At 41.0% G+C, this 14,618-nt stretch overlaps 1 protein-coding gene across 1 annotated transcript in view; it reads right to left on the bottom strand.

Moving 5' to 3' along the window:
* Positions 1-14,618, bottom strand: part of Ctnna1 (catenin alpha 1) — a 115,626-nt gene that overhangs the window by 61,337 nt on the left and 39,671 nt on the right. Inside the window, exons 4-7 of the mRNA XM_005065284.4 lie at positions 9,896-10,062; positions 9,321-9,440; positions 4,655-4,921; positions 2,151-2,354 (exon numbers count right to left, since the gene is read on the bottom strand). Of these exons, the coding sequence (XP_005065341.1) occupies positions 2,151-2,354; positions 4,655-4,921; positions 9,321-9,440; positions 9,896-10,062 (758 nt within the window). The remainder of the gene's footprint in view (positions 1-2,150; positions 2,355-4,654; positions 4,922-9,320; positions 9,441-9,895; positions 10,063-14,618) is intronic.

Below are 14,618 nucleotides of genomic sequence, written 5' to 3'. Positions count from 1 at the left end.
TATGTCCGGTTGCTTATGATTCTTTGGGCCATCTCCTCATTCTTTCCAATGCACTCTACTGCCTTTCTCTTTTACCTTCACTACATTAATTCCTTATTTCTAAAAGGATTTCATTTTATTTTGCTGAGGCAAGGTGTCACCATGTAGCTCTGACTGGCATGGAACTTGTGGAGATCCACCTGCCTCTTCCTCCCAAGGATTAAAGGCGTGGGCCACCACCTCTCACCCCCACCTTTTATTTTGATTTTAATTGTGTATCTACTTGTATATCTGCATGTGGATTTGTACATTTAAATGCAATGACCTCAAAGACCATAAGAGGGCATCATACTGGAGTTACGTGTAGTTGTGAGTTGCCTAATAAAGGTATTGGAAACTCTTCCTCTGGAGGAGCAGGAAACACCAGGCCTTCTCTTCAACCCTAGCTCCATTAGATTCAACTGCCTGTAACGTGTGAAGGCCATCTCTCCCAGATTTCTACTAACTTTTGACAAGACTGAGACTTTTCATGTCACATAAACTGATGATAAAAAGAAATATCCAAAGATCATTTCCCAATCTGAATCTCAAGGAGAGTTCTTTCATAACCCCCATTGCAATACGTTAGACTAAACATCAAGTATTATCCCAGTGCCCACCCAGGAGTGTGACATGGTAGTCTCAGTCTATATGTTCAGAATAAATGTTCCCACATTTTCCTACATCCATAACATAAAGTAACACTACTTGCATGACAACCAAAGGAAAAATCAGATTACTCGTGACCAGGGTGACTGGGAAGAGAGCCTGAGCAATCCCATAATTCAAGGGCTATCTTTAGACTATTTAGCAAGCTCTATATGTTTACTTGTGTTGGAATATATTCAAAGTGGTTCCCCAATCACAGCTGCACCAGACACATCTACCTGACTCAGTGATAGGAGACAGCAGATGCCACCACAGTCTGTTCATGAGTCCTACATCACCATATACTGTTCAACCTATACACTCTTTCATGTTTTTATGTTCAAGCACAGACAAGCATTTTTTTTAATGCACTCCATATTTCCACTGTGACTATCAACCACCATCCATTTAACTATCAAACTTACAACCTCATTTTTCTTAGGCACACCGCCTATAGTCAAAGCATGGAACTCCTTAAAATAATTTGCTTCACTAACTTCACAAATGGTTAAATTGGGTGAAAACAGAACATCGGTCGTCTTCACCCCAGGGCAGCATCATGGCTCGCCATTACCCTTTCATTATAAAGGCATGCAAGTGAGCAAAATGAAAACCTGTAGCAAAGAACACATAGGACCAACAACCAATAGCTTTATTGGCAAAAGTGTCAATTAAGTAAGTAACAAAAAAATAAGGCCACTAGGAATAACTGATTTGTTTCCTCCACTGTACACAGACACAGCATCTTCACTGTACCAGGCGCTCAAGGGTGAGCTCGTCCACACGCAGCACACCACAGCCAGACTCAGATCCACTGTTATCTCCATAAAACAGAGCAGCGCCAGCACGGGGCAGCCAGTCTAGTAGGAGCGCAGGGGATCTTTAAGACGCTTTTATTTATGTATGCCTTCCTTAGAACAACAGTCTACGTTACAGCAATCTTAAGCTAGAACTAAATAATTGGAGCGGCAGAAGTATAAGGGAAGGAAATAGAAAACAAACGTATAAAAACCAACAGTTAGGGTATCTTCTATAGTTAAGAAGTCAAACATCAAATTTTATATACTGCTTTCTTCTGGATGTGCATTTTCTTACATGCAGGTACACAGATGCACACGTGTGTGGAAGCCTCTGGTATCTTCCTCGGTTGCTCTCCATATTGTCTTTTTAGACTGGTTTCTTACTGAGCTGGACGCTTACAGATTTGGCTAGACTGGCTAGCTAAGAAGACCCAGATATCCACCTGTCTCTACCTCCCCCCAGTTCTGGGAGTACAGCCAGCACTGCCATGCCTAGTTTTTTGCATAGATGCTAAGGGCCAGAACTCAAGTCATCACCCTTGTATGGCAGACTTTAAAGACTGAGCCATCTCTCCAGCACCACATGCAGATAAAGCACCAAGACGGACGGACAGACGGACGAGTGTTAACAGTCAAAAAGCACTCCTCAGACATCTTAGCTCAAAGAGAAGTTCTGACACTTACATTGCCCATGTACTCTGAGAGCAGGTCCTGTAGAGCCTGGCGGACAGCATTACACTCTGCCACGATGCGTTCCCGCCGGTCATCACGGGTGCAGGATGAGTCAGCCATCAGCGCGGCTCCGCTAATAATGCTTTCCAGACGCTCCTCCAGTGAAGGCCTAAAACGTTCCTCGCTGAAGCTCAGGGGATCCACAATGATTTGTTTCTACAGAGAAAGTGTTGCTGATATTAGTACTCACTTCTGTTCCCTCAAGCACTCAAAGGGCAAGGAAAGAATTGATCGGGAATATCAAGATGTAATCCCAACACCTGAAAAGTGTTCTTAACAGACAAAGGCTAGCCCATGTAAGTTGTCAACCCATATCAGTAATCACGTCTCAAAGAAGGCACTGTTAACCGGGCAGGGGCTGAATAAAGTTTGATATCACAAATGCAAACACAATGTATCATGTTCACACTACTTCCCCTAAACACCTGAAGGTCAGCCAGCATAGTATTGGTTATTAAAATTATCAAATGATAATTAGAAGGAAAATAACTCTCTTTATGTGCTGTCTATAACTGCTGTACAACAGAACTGCTTGACCATTAACAATTTTAAACAATTAAAGTACTGACTTTTGCTTCTGAAGAAATGCACTTGTAATGAACTTATGATCAACTATTCACAAGCCCATTAAGTACAACTGACCTTCACACCAATGAATCTCTATGCAAATATTTTGGTTTAAATTTGTTTTCTTCATAGAGATTGTGTCCTTAATAATTTCAACTTAAATGCTTTTTTTTTCCCCTGCCAAAAGCTTGGTATTTTTCAGAGAGCAAACATTTCTCTTTTCTTCCAAAGAAACTTCAGTTTTGAAAAGAGATTATGCAACACCTCGAGTTAATAATTAAACGACATTTTAGCTGCCCATTTTTCTTGCTAGATTTGGTTATTACGGGATTCCTCTGATCAGGGTTGAATATGGAGCTGGGTATGTAACTCATTAGTAAACCACCGGCCTGCCCGTGTGTAAGGCCCTGAATTTACTCTCCAACACTACCAAGCCGTGGGGGAGAAAAAATAAACACCTTCTGAACCACAGAAATTAAGAAAAACCGTCACGGATTTTAACAGTCACAGAACTACAATGCAGAGACCGTTGAGTACAGCCCCCTCATCTTACAAATGGAGAAAATGTGACACTAAAAAAGTGGGTGTTTCTAACCTACTTTTCACTTCAGTGCAAACATGGTCCTTAATGCCTTGAAAAGACAAATTCCTAATGTTACCAAATTTGAAGCAGAAGAAAACAATGGTAGGAGTACAACATAAGATGTATCCTATCAACTGTAAAGGTCATTTCATGTTTAATTCTGTGAGAGAAAACGAGAGGCTAAGTCCATGGTAATTTGCCTAGCACGGATAGATGGGGCCTTTAATTTTCCGAAATACAGAAAAATAAAACTCCAGGTGAGAAGTTAACCCCGTCATCTTGAGACACAACGCTCTCTTCTCCTCTTGTGCTTACGAAGAGGCCTGAATCTATCTCTGCGCATCAACAAGACCCAATGGCCTATACTCAAGTGCAGGGAAGGCCCAATGCAAAAGACAAACGAAAACGGTTGAAAACAAAATACATTCCGTCACACTGATGCCATACTTCAAAACATTCCAATTATGAAGATGATAGTTACCCACACCAGCTTTCCGCAGCAACTGGTTCAAAACCAAGCTAGTCATGGTGGTACACAGGGAGGCTGAGTCAGGGCGTAGAGGTCAATTAGGGCTACACAGCCAGACCCAGTTTCAAACAAACAAAAACAAAAATCTTAAACTACTGCCATCTACTGGATGTCATGACTCACTTTGGGTGAGAATTAAAAACAAAGCACAATACATTGATTGATATGAGGGCTGAGGATAATAGATACACAGTAGAGAGATCTAGGGCATCATCTGTAAAAGCATTGTGGCAAATAATTTAATTTCAAATCTGTTTCGCCGTGGTTAAATTCTTGTGTTCATGGTTCAAAAGCAAATCATAGAGAACAGGACTCTATCTATACAGTCAGGTAAGATTATGATGGCAGCAGTGTAATTTATCTACGTCTCTCACAGGAACATGAGTTCCCCAGAGACAAAGCCTACACACACTTTGCTTGCTTCGGTATCTATCACAGGTCCGTTTTGCCACGTGGTCAAAACCCTGGCTGGAATGAACCAGACTTATAGTCTCAATAAGGACCACATTAAGAAGAGGAAAAAGGACGGCCACACAAGGAAATGTAAGCTGCATAAGAAAAATGCAGATGTTAACCACACTAGAAAAAACTAAAGAAAGAAAAGAAAAAATGCTTTAAGTCAAGTTACAATAAAGTAAACTTGTGACTTGTAACAATTTCTTCCCATTTAATTGGAAAATGGGCTTTCATCGCAAGCCTTGATCATATTTCCCCAGGAAATCAGTTATCTTTGGCAGCTGGTGAAGAGCCCAAACTTTCCTCCCAAACATAACTTACATCAAAGTTGTTGAGAGCATACGCCAGCTCTCCACCACCACCCTGGTGCTGGGAGGCATCGTCTGGTGCAGTAGCCTGGGCTGCATTAGAAATGCCTGTGACGGCTTGCTGCAGCTGCTTGTATATCAGGTCCCGGTTGGCTTTATAAGCTGCAACATCAGGGTGCTGCAGGCATGCCTGGGACGCAGTATAGAGGATGGGAACGTTCTTCTGCAGGATTCCTCTTGCCGCAGCCATCTGATCGCGGTGGCCCACGTCTTTCAGTTCCTAAAAGAATAAAAGGAAAAATTGGAGGGTTTTTATAAGGGTTCTTCTATTCGTATCAAGACGTATCTGTATTAACCTGCCCTGAAAGACGGCCAATCGCAAAGTAAGCTAAGACAGAGCTCTGACACCACAAGCCACGACCTGAATCTCCTAGCCTACATTTTCCTGGCCATTTGTTGTGTCCTTACTGTAAACTCAATTTTTCCTATGCAAAACAGGAAAAGTATTATGGCCCTTTTAGTACTTTGAGGAATAAAATGGGATAATGTATACAAAGCACCTAGAACCAAAAAGTGCTAAATAAGGAATGGAATAAAAGTCACAAAATAAAACTGTTTAACATCTTGATCAGGTCCATATAGCAAATAGAAAGCCCATACAGACATAATTAAAGAAAATAATATCACAATTTAAGCTACCTAAGTTGATTACAAGAATTTTATGAAATTTGGAACACAACACCCTGAGTGTATGAACTTCGCAAGCCAACTAGGTAAGGATACGACCAGCTATTCTCATAAGTACATGACACCACCTCCCCTTTCCTAACCGAAAGAGAACATTCCAGAATACAAAACTATGCTGTCTTCACCGGATATTAAGTCACAAAGTGAAGGCCATGTACTCAGTGATTTCTATCTATGATTATAATATTCTGTAAATGTGCTTTTCCACTACCTCTACCCCATAATTACAAGGACATGAAGCTGCTGGCATGATGCCAACTAATGACATCCAGAACACTGGGTGTGCTAGGTAACAAGGACACACCAGACAGGAAGGGGCATGGCTGGCACCCAGTCATTACTGAAACTTCAAATCACAGGAGTCTTTGATGAATTTGGATCAGCATATAGAGGAGGGGTAGCCCTAGACTCTAAATCTGCTCCAACAGTATTTTACCCATGAACATAAAATTTCAGTATTAATGTCACTATAACAATTTAAATGAACAATAAGAGAAAAATTAAATAGTATCAAAATGTCGATTACTCAAAGTCTGAATTAGCTATTTAATTGTTCTCTTTTCTAGATGACTTCTTTTTTAACAATTTAAATTTATTTTATCTTGCATTGGTGTGAAGCTGTCAGGTCCCCTGAACTGGAGTCACAGACAGTTGTGAGCTGCCATGTGGGTGCTGGGAACTGAACCGGGTCCTCTGGAAGTGCTGTTAACTGTGGAGTCCTCTCTAGGTGACTTTTTAATTAACCACCAGAGATACTAACTGGTTTCCTTCTTCTGAAACTTCATCTCCTTGTATATTCGGGGGTTTACATCTTCATTCATACCTTGTACAGTGACAGCTTACTTTTCCATTTAGAATTCTTTTCTCACTTGGAACCTGGATTTTTGAGTAATAAATAGCTCACAGCACATAGAATGCTCTGTAGCTTACTACATTAGCCTAAACATTCGGAATCAGGATCCTGTGAATTTAGAGTTTGAGTCATTTCAAGACTCAAGTTATGACAAGAGGCTTTGCTAACTTTAGGCTTAAACATGTGGGCATTTTCTAAATGTTTTGCTCTTGCTACAAAATGCCAAGGAACTTAGGCCTCCTAGGGTCGTATTTCCCTGTAAACATTTATACTGTACAGTCGGCCTTAATGTTCCTATGTGCTTAAAACTACAGCAGCACTGTCTCTTACAGAGACAATCGCAGATACACATGATCACCTAAAGTTTAAAGGTACCAGAATGAATTACCAACACCTGACCTCCCTAAGCCATTGAATAATTTAGGACAATAAACTACTTTTCCAAAGACTGTATTAGGCTGAATATTAAAAAAAAATATCCTATGGCTTTAGAGAGTTGGTGATCATTTCAAGGATCACATATAACAGGCACTGAGTGGTCATGATGCCTAAATAACTGGGACATATTTTCTATGTGAGCATTTTCTGAATAAACTCTCATTTGCTAAGCATTAGGGATAAGCTAGAAAGAGAACAATAACCAAATCTCATTTATACTAGTTGCTGAAGTTGGACTTTCCCTTTTTAGAGCCATTTTTATCTTCTACAATGAAACAAAGTTTTTGTTTAAAAAATAGGAAAAGGGACACTAATGAGGGTATTGGTATTGTAATAAGAATACATCAATCAAAAAGTATTCCTCAAGCTATGTAATACTGATTAATAATCCAAATTCTGGTGGAAAGCAAGCTATAAAGCAACATAACAAGTTATTTATAGAAGAATCCTATAAAAAGAAAAAAAAGAATTCTGTGTTTTAGATTGTGTCATGATTTCTCAACTTCACCAATCTGGTTACAGTTCAAGCAAACTAAGAACAAACAGAAAATATACAGAGAAAACTACTTTCCATAAATCTGATTTATCCATCCCATGCACTTTGAACAAGAAATAAAAGCTAACTTCTAAGTAATCTAACATGACTCTCTAAGAGAACTGGGAATCCAAGTGAAAGTTTCTTCTCATTTCCCTCTTAACAATACAGAACTGTAGCTATAGATACATTTGATCAGATGTTTTTGAATAAAAATGACTGTACCTGGCCAAAAACAAAAAAACAACAACAACAAAAAAAAAAAAAAAACCCAACCAGTACAGATTTTAACAAATAAAACACCAATGGTACCACTGCCAAACAACTGCTGAGGTGTTTCAGAAAACAATCACACCAGCCAGGGCACGCAGACTAGCTAAGGAGTAAGATGTACTAATAAGCTCTTGTAAATATCTCAAAGAGCTTTCTGTATATGAATAGACGACATCTGAACATCAAAACACTCTGCGTGCTGAGGGCCCATAGCTGACCATGCGGCACAGGTGGTATTCTACAAAACTACACGTGTCCACCCTAACCTCCGTCATCACCCTTACTCCTACTATGGTATTAATGCACCCAACCCCCACATTTTTATCTTGGAAACAATGCCCCAAGTCACATTAATATTTGAAGGTGGAACCTTTGGGAAGCAAACAGAAATTAAATACTTCATGAAAAGTCTAACCCTCAAGGTGACATTAGTGGCTTTGTAAGGCAAGAAAGAAGCCTGAGCAGTCCTGACAAAGTGTGCTCGCTGCCTGCTTACAATGCAGTAAGAAGGGCCGCCATCTCAGTTGCTGGGTAATGGCACATGGCTCATGGACACCCCAAGCATCCAGAACCATGAGCTAAATAAAACTCTAAAGGCGAAAGAATCAAAGAATTAAGCAAATTACATTTAAGGATGTAGCTGAGTGTAAACCACTTGCCAAGACAGTAAATTCCATCCCAGGGTGGGAGACAATAGGGTGAATTAAGCATAATCTTGACAACCCAAGAAAATGGGAGCATGATCATTCAAAATCTCAACAGGAAAAAAGGCAATATAACGAGGAAAGGGGGACTCGTGGGTATATCCAGACAGGTTATGTTCCTGAGGTAGGATCAGCGCAAACAAGGGTAGAAAACAGAGACAGAGAAACTAAGATATTTTTTTGGGTACCTTATTTCAAGAATAGTTAACATTTACTGATATTTCTCTTTAATACACTGAGATCATGTATAACAGTTGTCCTCAACCTAACTAATGTTGAGGCCCTTTAATACAGTTCCTCACGTTGTGGTGACTCCCCCACCTCCAAACCACAAAATTATTTTCGTTGCTACTTGTTAATTTTAATTCTGCTACTGTTATGAATTGTAATGTAAATATTTTTAGAACTTGAGGTTTGCCAAAGGTGTTGAGATACTACTGATGTATAAGGAACTCCTAATGGACTCAGGACACTGAAATTAAAACTCAGGCAAAATTACTTTCTAGTAAGTTTCTACAATCAGACACAAAATCTGGACTGCTACTATGTTTTACCTCAAGAATACCGTCTAGCCAAGCATCCTGGTGCATGCCTTTAACCCCTGCACTCAGATTCCAGGGAGAATGGATATAAGACAGGAGGACCACAAGTATAAGGCTAGCCTTGAACTACTTAAAACAAAAACATATTGTGAAAATCTGAGTGAAATTTCACTATAGCTTTGTTACTGGCACAATACCAAAAAGATTTTTTTTTCAAGACAGGGTTTCTCTGTGTGTCCCTGGCTGTCCTTAAGCTCACTCTGCAGATCATGCTGACCTCAAACTCAGAGATCCACCTGCCTCTGCCTCTCGAGTGCTGGGATTAAAGGTGTGCGCCACCATAGCCCAGCTGGAAAGATATTTCTTTATAAGCACTCACTGAAACCACATAGACTGAGGAAAACTAACGATATCCATTAGAAAACTTAGGCAAACCAGGTCATCCCCACTAGAAACTGAAATCCTCTCGGCCTGTTTTGCACAGTAGGTGCCAGGTCAGCCAGGGCTGTGCAGTAAGACCCTGTCTCAACGAACAAAGAGACCGGAAGTAAATAGCATCACAAAGCGTCTGCAGACCACGCTTGTACCTGCTGTCTTTTCGCGGCCATGATATTCAGCTTATCCACCTCCGGCTTCAGAGCTTTGTACTGTATCCCCAAGTCCTGCTCGTTACCAGCGTTCCTCAGTTTCAAAATGCCATCTTCCACCTAAAAACACAACACCCAAGAGCAAAAACTCAAAAACGGACAAATCTACAGATAAAAAAGTGAACGAATTCTAGGACTCCATCTTCTTCAACTATGAGGAAAGCAATTCAAGCAAATACAGGCAGCTGATTCGCGCTCGCTCGCGCTACAGAAGCAGAGGGAGCACCTAGTCAGTTTGCATTTTGTTCTTCTAATTTCAGAACACTATTAGTGCACAGAAACATAATGACTATTATAAAAAGGGAGTCAAAACCACAAAACCCTCTGCTGCAACTTCTTCAGTAAAACGAAGACAACAGCGGCCTACAGCAGAGCATCACATGTACTTAGAGAAGAAAGGAATGGAATGAAGCCCTCACTGGTTCAAAACCAAATTAAATCTTAAACTAAGTGTGGCCAGCCATCACCATCACTATGACACAAAGAACAAACTATAGACGTAGACCCAAACTTACCACTTTCAGCTGCACAAGTAACTTGTAGACATCTGCCATGTCAGCCAGAATCAGCAGCCGGGTAACAGCAGAGAGCAGGGCCCGGGCTGCACGGACCATGTTGCCCCGCTTGACAGAAGAGCACGGATCATCAGCAAACTCCCCCGCAGCACTCCTCATCAAATCTCCTGTTTCGTAGAATGAAAACACAAAGCCATCAGGAATTAAGCTAAAGAATTAATTCATTAAAAAATAAAGCCGGGCATGGTGGCACACACCTTGAATCCCAGCACTTGGGAGGCAGGGGCCGGGGATCTCAGGGAGTTCAAGGCCTGGTGTACAGAGTGAGTTCCAGGACAGCCAGGACTGTTACACAGAGAAACCCTGTCTCAAAAAACTACCCAGAAAGTGACTAGACACTGTTGCAAACGGCTTTAAAAATACTTCTTCCTTTAACTCAATGGTAATATATGTGCCCCCCCCAAAGACACAGCCAGGCATAGTAATGATATTAAAAAAATATCAGAAAATGAAATAACAGCAAATGACTGAAAAAAAGTAGATAAACATTTATATCAACTGTAACATCCTCTGGCTTTCAACCAAACCAACTCCCTAATCTCTTCTCTAACAGATGCTTTTTAGTGACAGACAGACAGACAGACAGACAGACAGACAGACAGACAGACAGACAGAGCAAGTCACAATGAACACTGGAGTGTGTCGCCCACAACTGTAATCCCAGCTTTCCTGAAGGCAGAAGGTTCAACGCGGACAGGCCACAAAGTCAGACCCAGGCCCCCACCACTCACGTCTTAAAAATCCAACAAATAAACAAAACCAATTTAATTAAAACAATTTCTGTATTCACAAAATGATGAATAAAAACACAAATAGCCCCAGCAGAACTAAGTTCCCATGAGTACTTAAAGGCTACCCCTGTGAAGAACCGTGACAATAAGATAAATACGATGATTTTAACTTCTTTGTGTGTGGGCACACATGTGCCCGTGTGTCAAGGTCTCTCCACTGAGTCCAGGGCTCTAGTCTAGCTACCAATTTACTCTGGAGCGCTATGGCTGCCTTCCCAGTGCTGGGATCACAGTGGCATGCCACGTCCATCCAAATATTTCTGTGGGTCCTGAGGATCCAAACTCCAAGCCCCACACTTGTAGTACAAGCACTTTAACTGACCCTTTTCCCAGTCCAATGAGATTTTTAATAAGCTTTACATTTTTTGTAAAATTAAAAGCAAAAAATTAACCAGCAACTCTTAGGCCTGATCAGCAAGATGACTCGGCAGATAGGAGTACTCGCCACCGTAGCTGACCACCCATGATGGAAGCCACATAATGGACGGAGAGAATCAACGCCAACAAGGTGGCCTCTCACTCCCTCGTGCATGACACATGCAAGTCTCATTATACACCTCCCCTACAACACACATAAAATAAATAGAAATGAATTTTCTCCCAGGATTTGAGAAAACAACAGGAACTTTAAAGTCAGCTTTGAATACAAAAAAAGTTCCACCCCAGACTGGTTGGTTATATGAGACCCTGTGTCGGATGGATGGGTGGGTGGGTGGGTGGGTGGGTGGGTGGGTGGGTGGGTGGGTGGATGGATGGATGGATGGATGGATGGATGGATGGATGGATGGGTGGGTGGAGAGCAAACCAAAAAAGTAGGGGTTCACTTTACTGTGGTACGCTAGGAAAACAGGCAGCTGTATTTCTGTGAGTTCAAGCCCAGACTGACCTACTTAGTGACTTCCAGGACATCAAGGGTTATATAGTGAGACCCTGTCTCAAAATAAAAACAGTAAATGTCACTAAGTCTTTAAAGTTTATTTCTAAGAGATCAAAGCACTCTTCCTACACACACAAAAAAAAGCTACTGCAGATCACATGGTTGATAATAAAAACTGAGAATCTTACCCTGTTTCCCAGTACCTCTTAGTCAATTATGCTACATGTGGTATTTACCAAGATATAAAGAAGGAGATTAGGGGCTGGAGAGATGGCTCAGAGGTTAAGGGCACTGACTGCTCTTCCAGAGGTCCTGAGTTCAATTCCCAGCAACCACATGGTGGCTCACAACCATCTACAATTCAATCTGGTGCCCTCTTCTGGCAGAACACTGTATATGTAATAAATAAATAAGATTAAACTTAAGAGGACGCTACTGGTGAGGTAGCTCAGGGAGTGCTTGTTACACAAGGACCTGAGTTTCAGCATCAGAACCTTCCTCAGGGCTAGAGAGTTGGTTCAGCTTACAGCCATCTGTAAGTCAAGCTCCAGAGGGCCTGACATCCACATCCTCTCTGGTCTCTGAGGGCACCAGGCATATAAGTGGCACACAGATACACATGCAAGCAAAACACCCAAACACATAAAATTAAAGGAGAGAAAAAAAAAACCACAAAGCAAAACAAAATCAGTTGCAGGGAGTGGTGATGCGCCCCTTCAAAATCAGCACTCAGGAGGCAGAGGGAAGCCAACCTGGTCGACAGAGCGAGTTCCAGGACAGCTACACAAAGAAGCCAAAACTAATGATATTTTACTTTCATTTATGTGTATTTGTGTGTATGTCCGAGGAGGCAAGATGACAGTCTGGTGTCTTGGAACTGGAGCTACAGGCAGTAGTGAGCCATGGACACAGGTGCTTCTGTAAGAATTAAACTCAGGTCACAAGAGCAGGGAGCACTCTAACGACTGAGCCACCCTCCAGCCCCTTAAAGACACTTATAGCTTGCTTCTTTTCTATATTCAAGTCCAGGAAGGAAGGGGGGGGGACAGGAAAAGGTGGGGGCAAGGTAAGAAGAGAGGGGAAATGCCCATTTTTTTGGTCAGTAAAGGAACATGGCTGCAAATTACAGCTCTCCTGCCCCAAATGTCTTTATTAATGATAATTGTTCTTTCTGCTTTAAACAACTGAGCCATCATTAGCCTCATGAATACAGTTTTTAAAGAAAGGGTATATAAATGTTGAAAATAAAAAAATACCTGTTGTTTGTGTGTAATATGTAAAATTCAACAGGTGTTGGTGGTGCATGCCTTTAATTCCAGCACCTGGGAGGCAGAGGCAGGTGTCTCTGAGTTTGAGGCCAGCCTGGTCTATGTAGTGTGTTCCAGAACTGCCAGGGTTACACAGAGAAACCATGACTCAAAATGTACACACACACACACACACACACACTTTCGGATTTTGTTTAGGTATAAAAATCTTCTTATGGCTGCTAGTTCTTTATAAGCTGAGAAGGCAAAATTATACATTTCTAGGACTTTTCTTCCTTCAGACGGACTTCATTATCTAGCTAAGGCTAGCCTCAAACTCATGCTCTTCCTGCCTGACCCTCCTACTGCTGAGGTTACAAGAGTGTACCACAGCTCCTGGCTTCCAAAATCCTTTTTAAAAGCTTTATAAAATCAGGCATTTAGGGCATGGGTAAAACACAGGTAAAACGGTTATCTACAAACTCAATCTCACTTTCATTTTTTTCAGTTTACAATAGATGCAGGTAAATGAATTCAATTATTATGTGGGCCTTAGGTAGCCATTTCTTAAAGATTTTATGAGAGCATACTTTCTGTTATTAATTGTCAAATCCAACAGAAAAAAAATTTTTAAGACATCCACCTGAGTGTGCTTTTTGCAAACCAGGAAAAAAAGGGACCTTTGTAAAACTGACAGCAATGTCCAGTAAACAAGTAAGTGCTACTGTGCATCTTAAATATGTTCAAATTACTTGTTTCAAGATCAGTTTTAGGGGAAACCTACCTTGTTCCCCAGGACTCTGCTTAATTTGTTCTCTTTCCATGCTCTGAAACCTCTTCCTTCTCCTTTACCTGCCTTTTCAGAATTTTATATGCAATTTACATATATATCTATATCTGTCACTATGTCTATCGAACTGCTTAAAAGTGTGAGAGGTGGATAAAATTAACAATGTTTTTTAAGTCTTTAGGGCTAGTGAGACAGCTCGATGAGTAAAGGTGCTTAGCACCAAGCCTGAGTCCATCTATAGAGCCCAATGGTGAAGGAAATAAGTGACTGGTCCAGGAGTTGTCACACACACACTCACACACGGAAAAATTAAAATCTATGGTTTGCTGGTACAAAATAGTATATTTCAATTGTCTTACTCCACGAAAAATATCAGAGTCATAAAAAGTATATTGTAGGAAGAAAATAACTGGATCCTAAGCATTTTTTCTGTATCATAAAATAATAACAAAATGGTACAATGTGCTTCTACTCTGTGAACATATTCACAGAAAACTAGCTGCAAATTAATTCAGTGTATATGTGTGCGTGTATGTGTATGTGTATGTGTATGTGTGCGTGTATGTGTATGTGTGCGTGTATGTGTGCGTGTATGTGTATGTGTATGTGTATGTGTATGTGTGCGTGTGCGTGTATGTGTATGTGTATGTGTATGTGTATGTGTATGTGTATGTGTATGTGTATGTGTATGGCGGAGCCCTCAGAAGTCAGATGGTGGCATCGGGTCCCCTGAAACTAGCCTTACAGAAAGCTGAGGGCCACTAGGTGGGTGCTGGGAACGGAACCACCATCCTCTGGAAGAGCAGTCAGTGCTCTTAACTGTCAAACAATCTCTCCTGACTCAGGCATGTTTTTAACCTCTTAGTTACAAAATTTTAGGTAATTTATATTTTTTTTGCTCTTAGTATCAAACCAAACTCAGTACAAAATAATAATACCAACTGCTCCTTTTTGTTGG

This window comes from Mesocricetus auratus, unplaced genomic scaffold, assembly GCF_017639785.1.
Source record: "Mesocricetus auratus isolate SY011 unplaced genomic scaffold, BCM_Maur_2.0 Super-Scaffold_100015, whole genome shotgun sequence".
Classification (NCBI taxonomy): domain Eukaryota; kingdom Metazoa; phylum Chordata; class Mammalia; order Rodentia; family Cricetidae; genus Mesocricetus; species Mesocricetus auratus.
The sequence above is the reverse complement of the archived record's forward strand: the minus strand, read 5'-3'. Positions and strand labels throughout refer to the sequence as shown.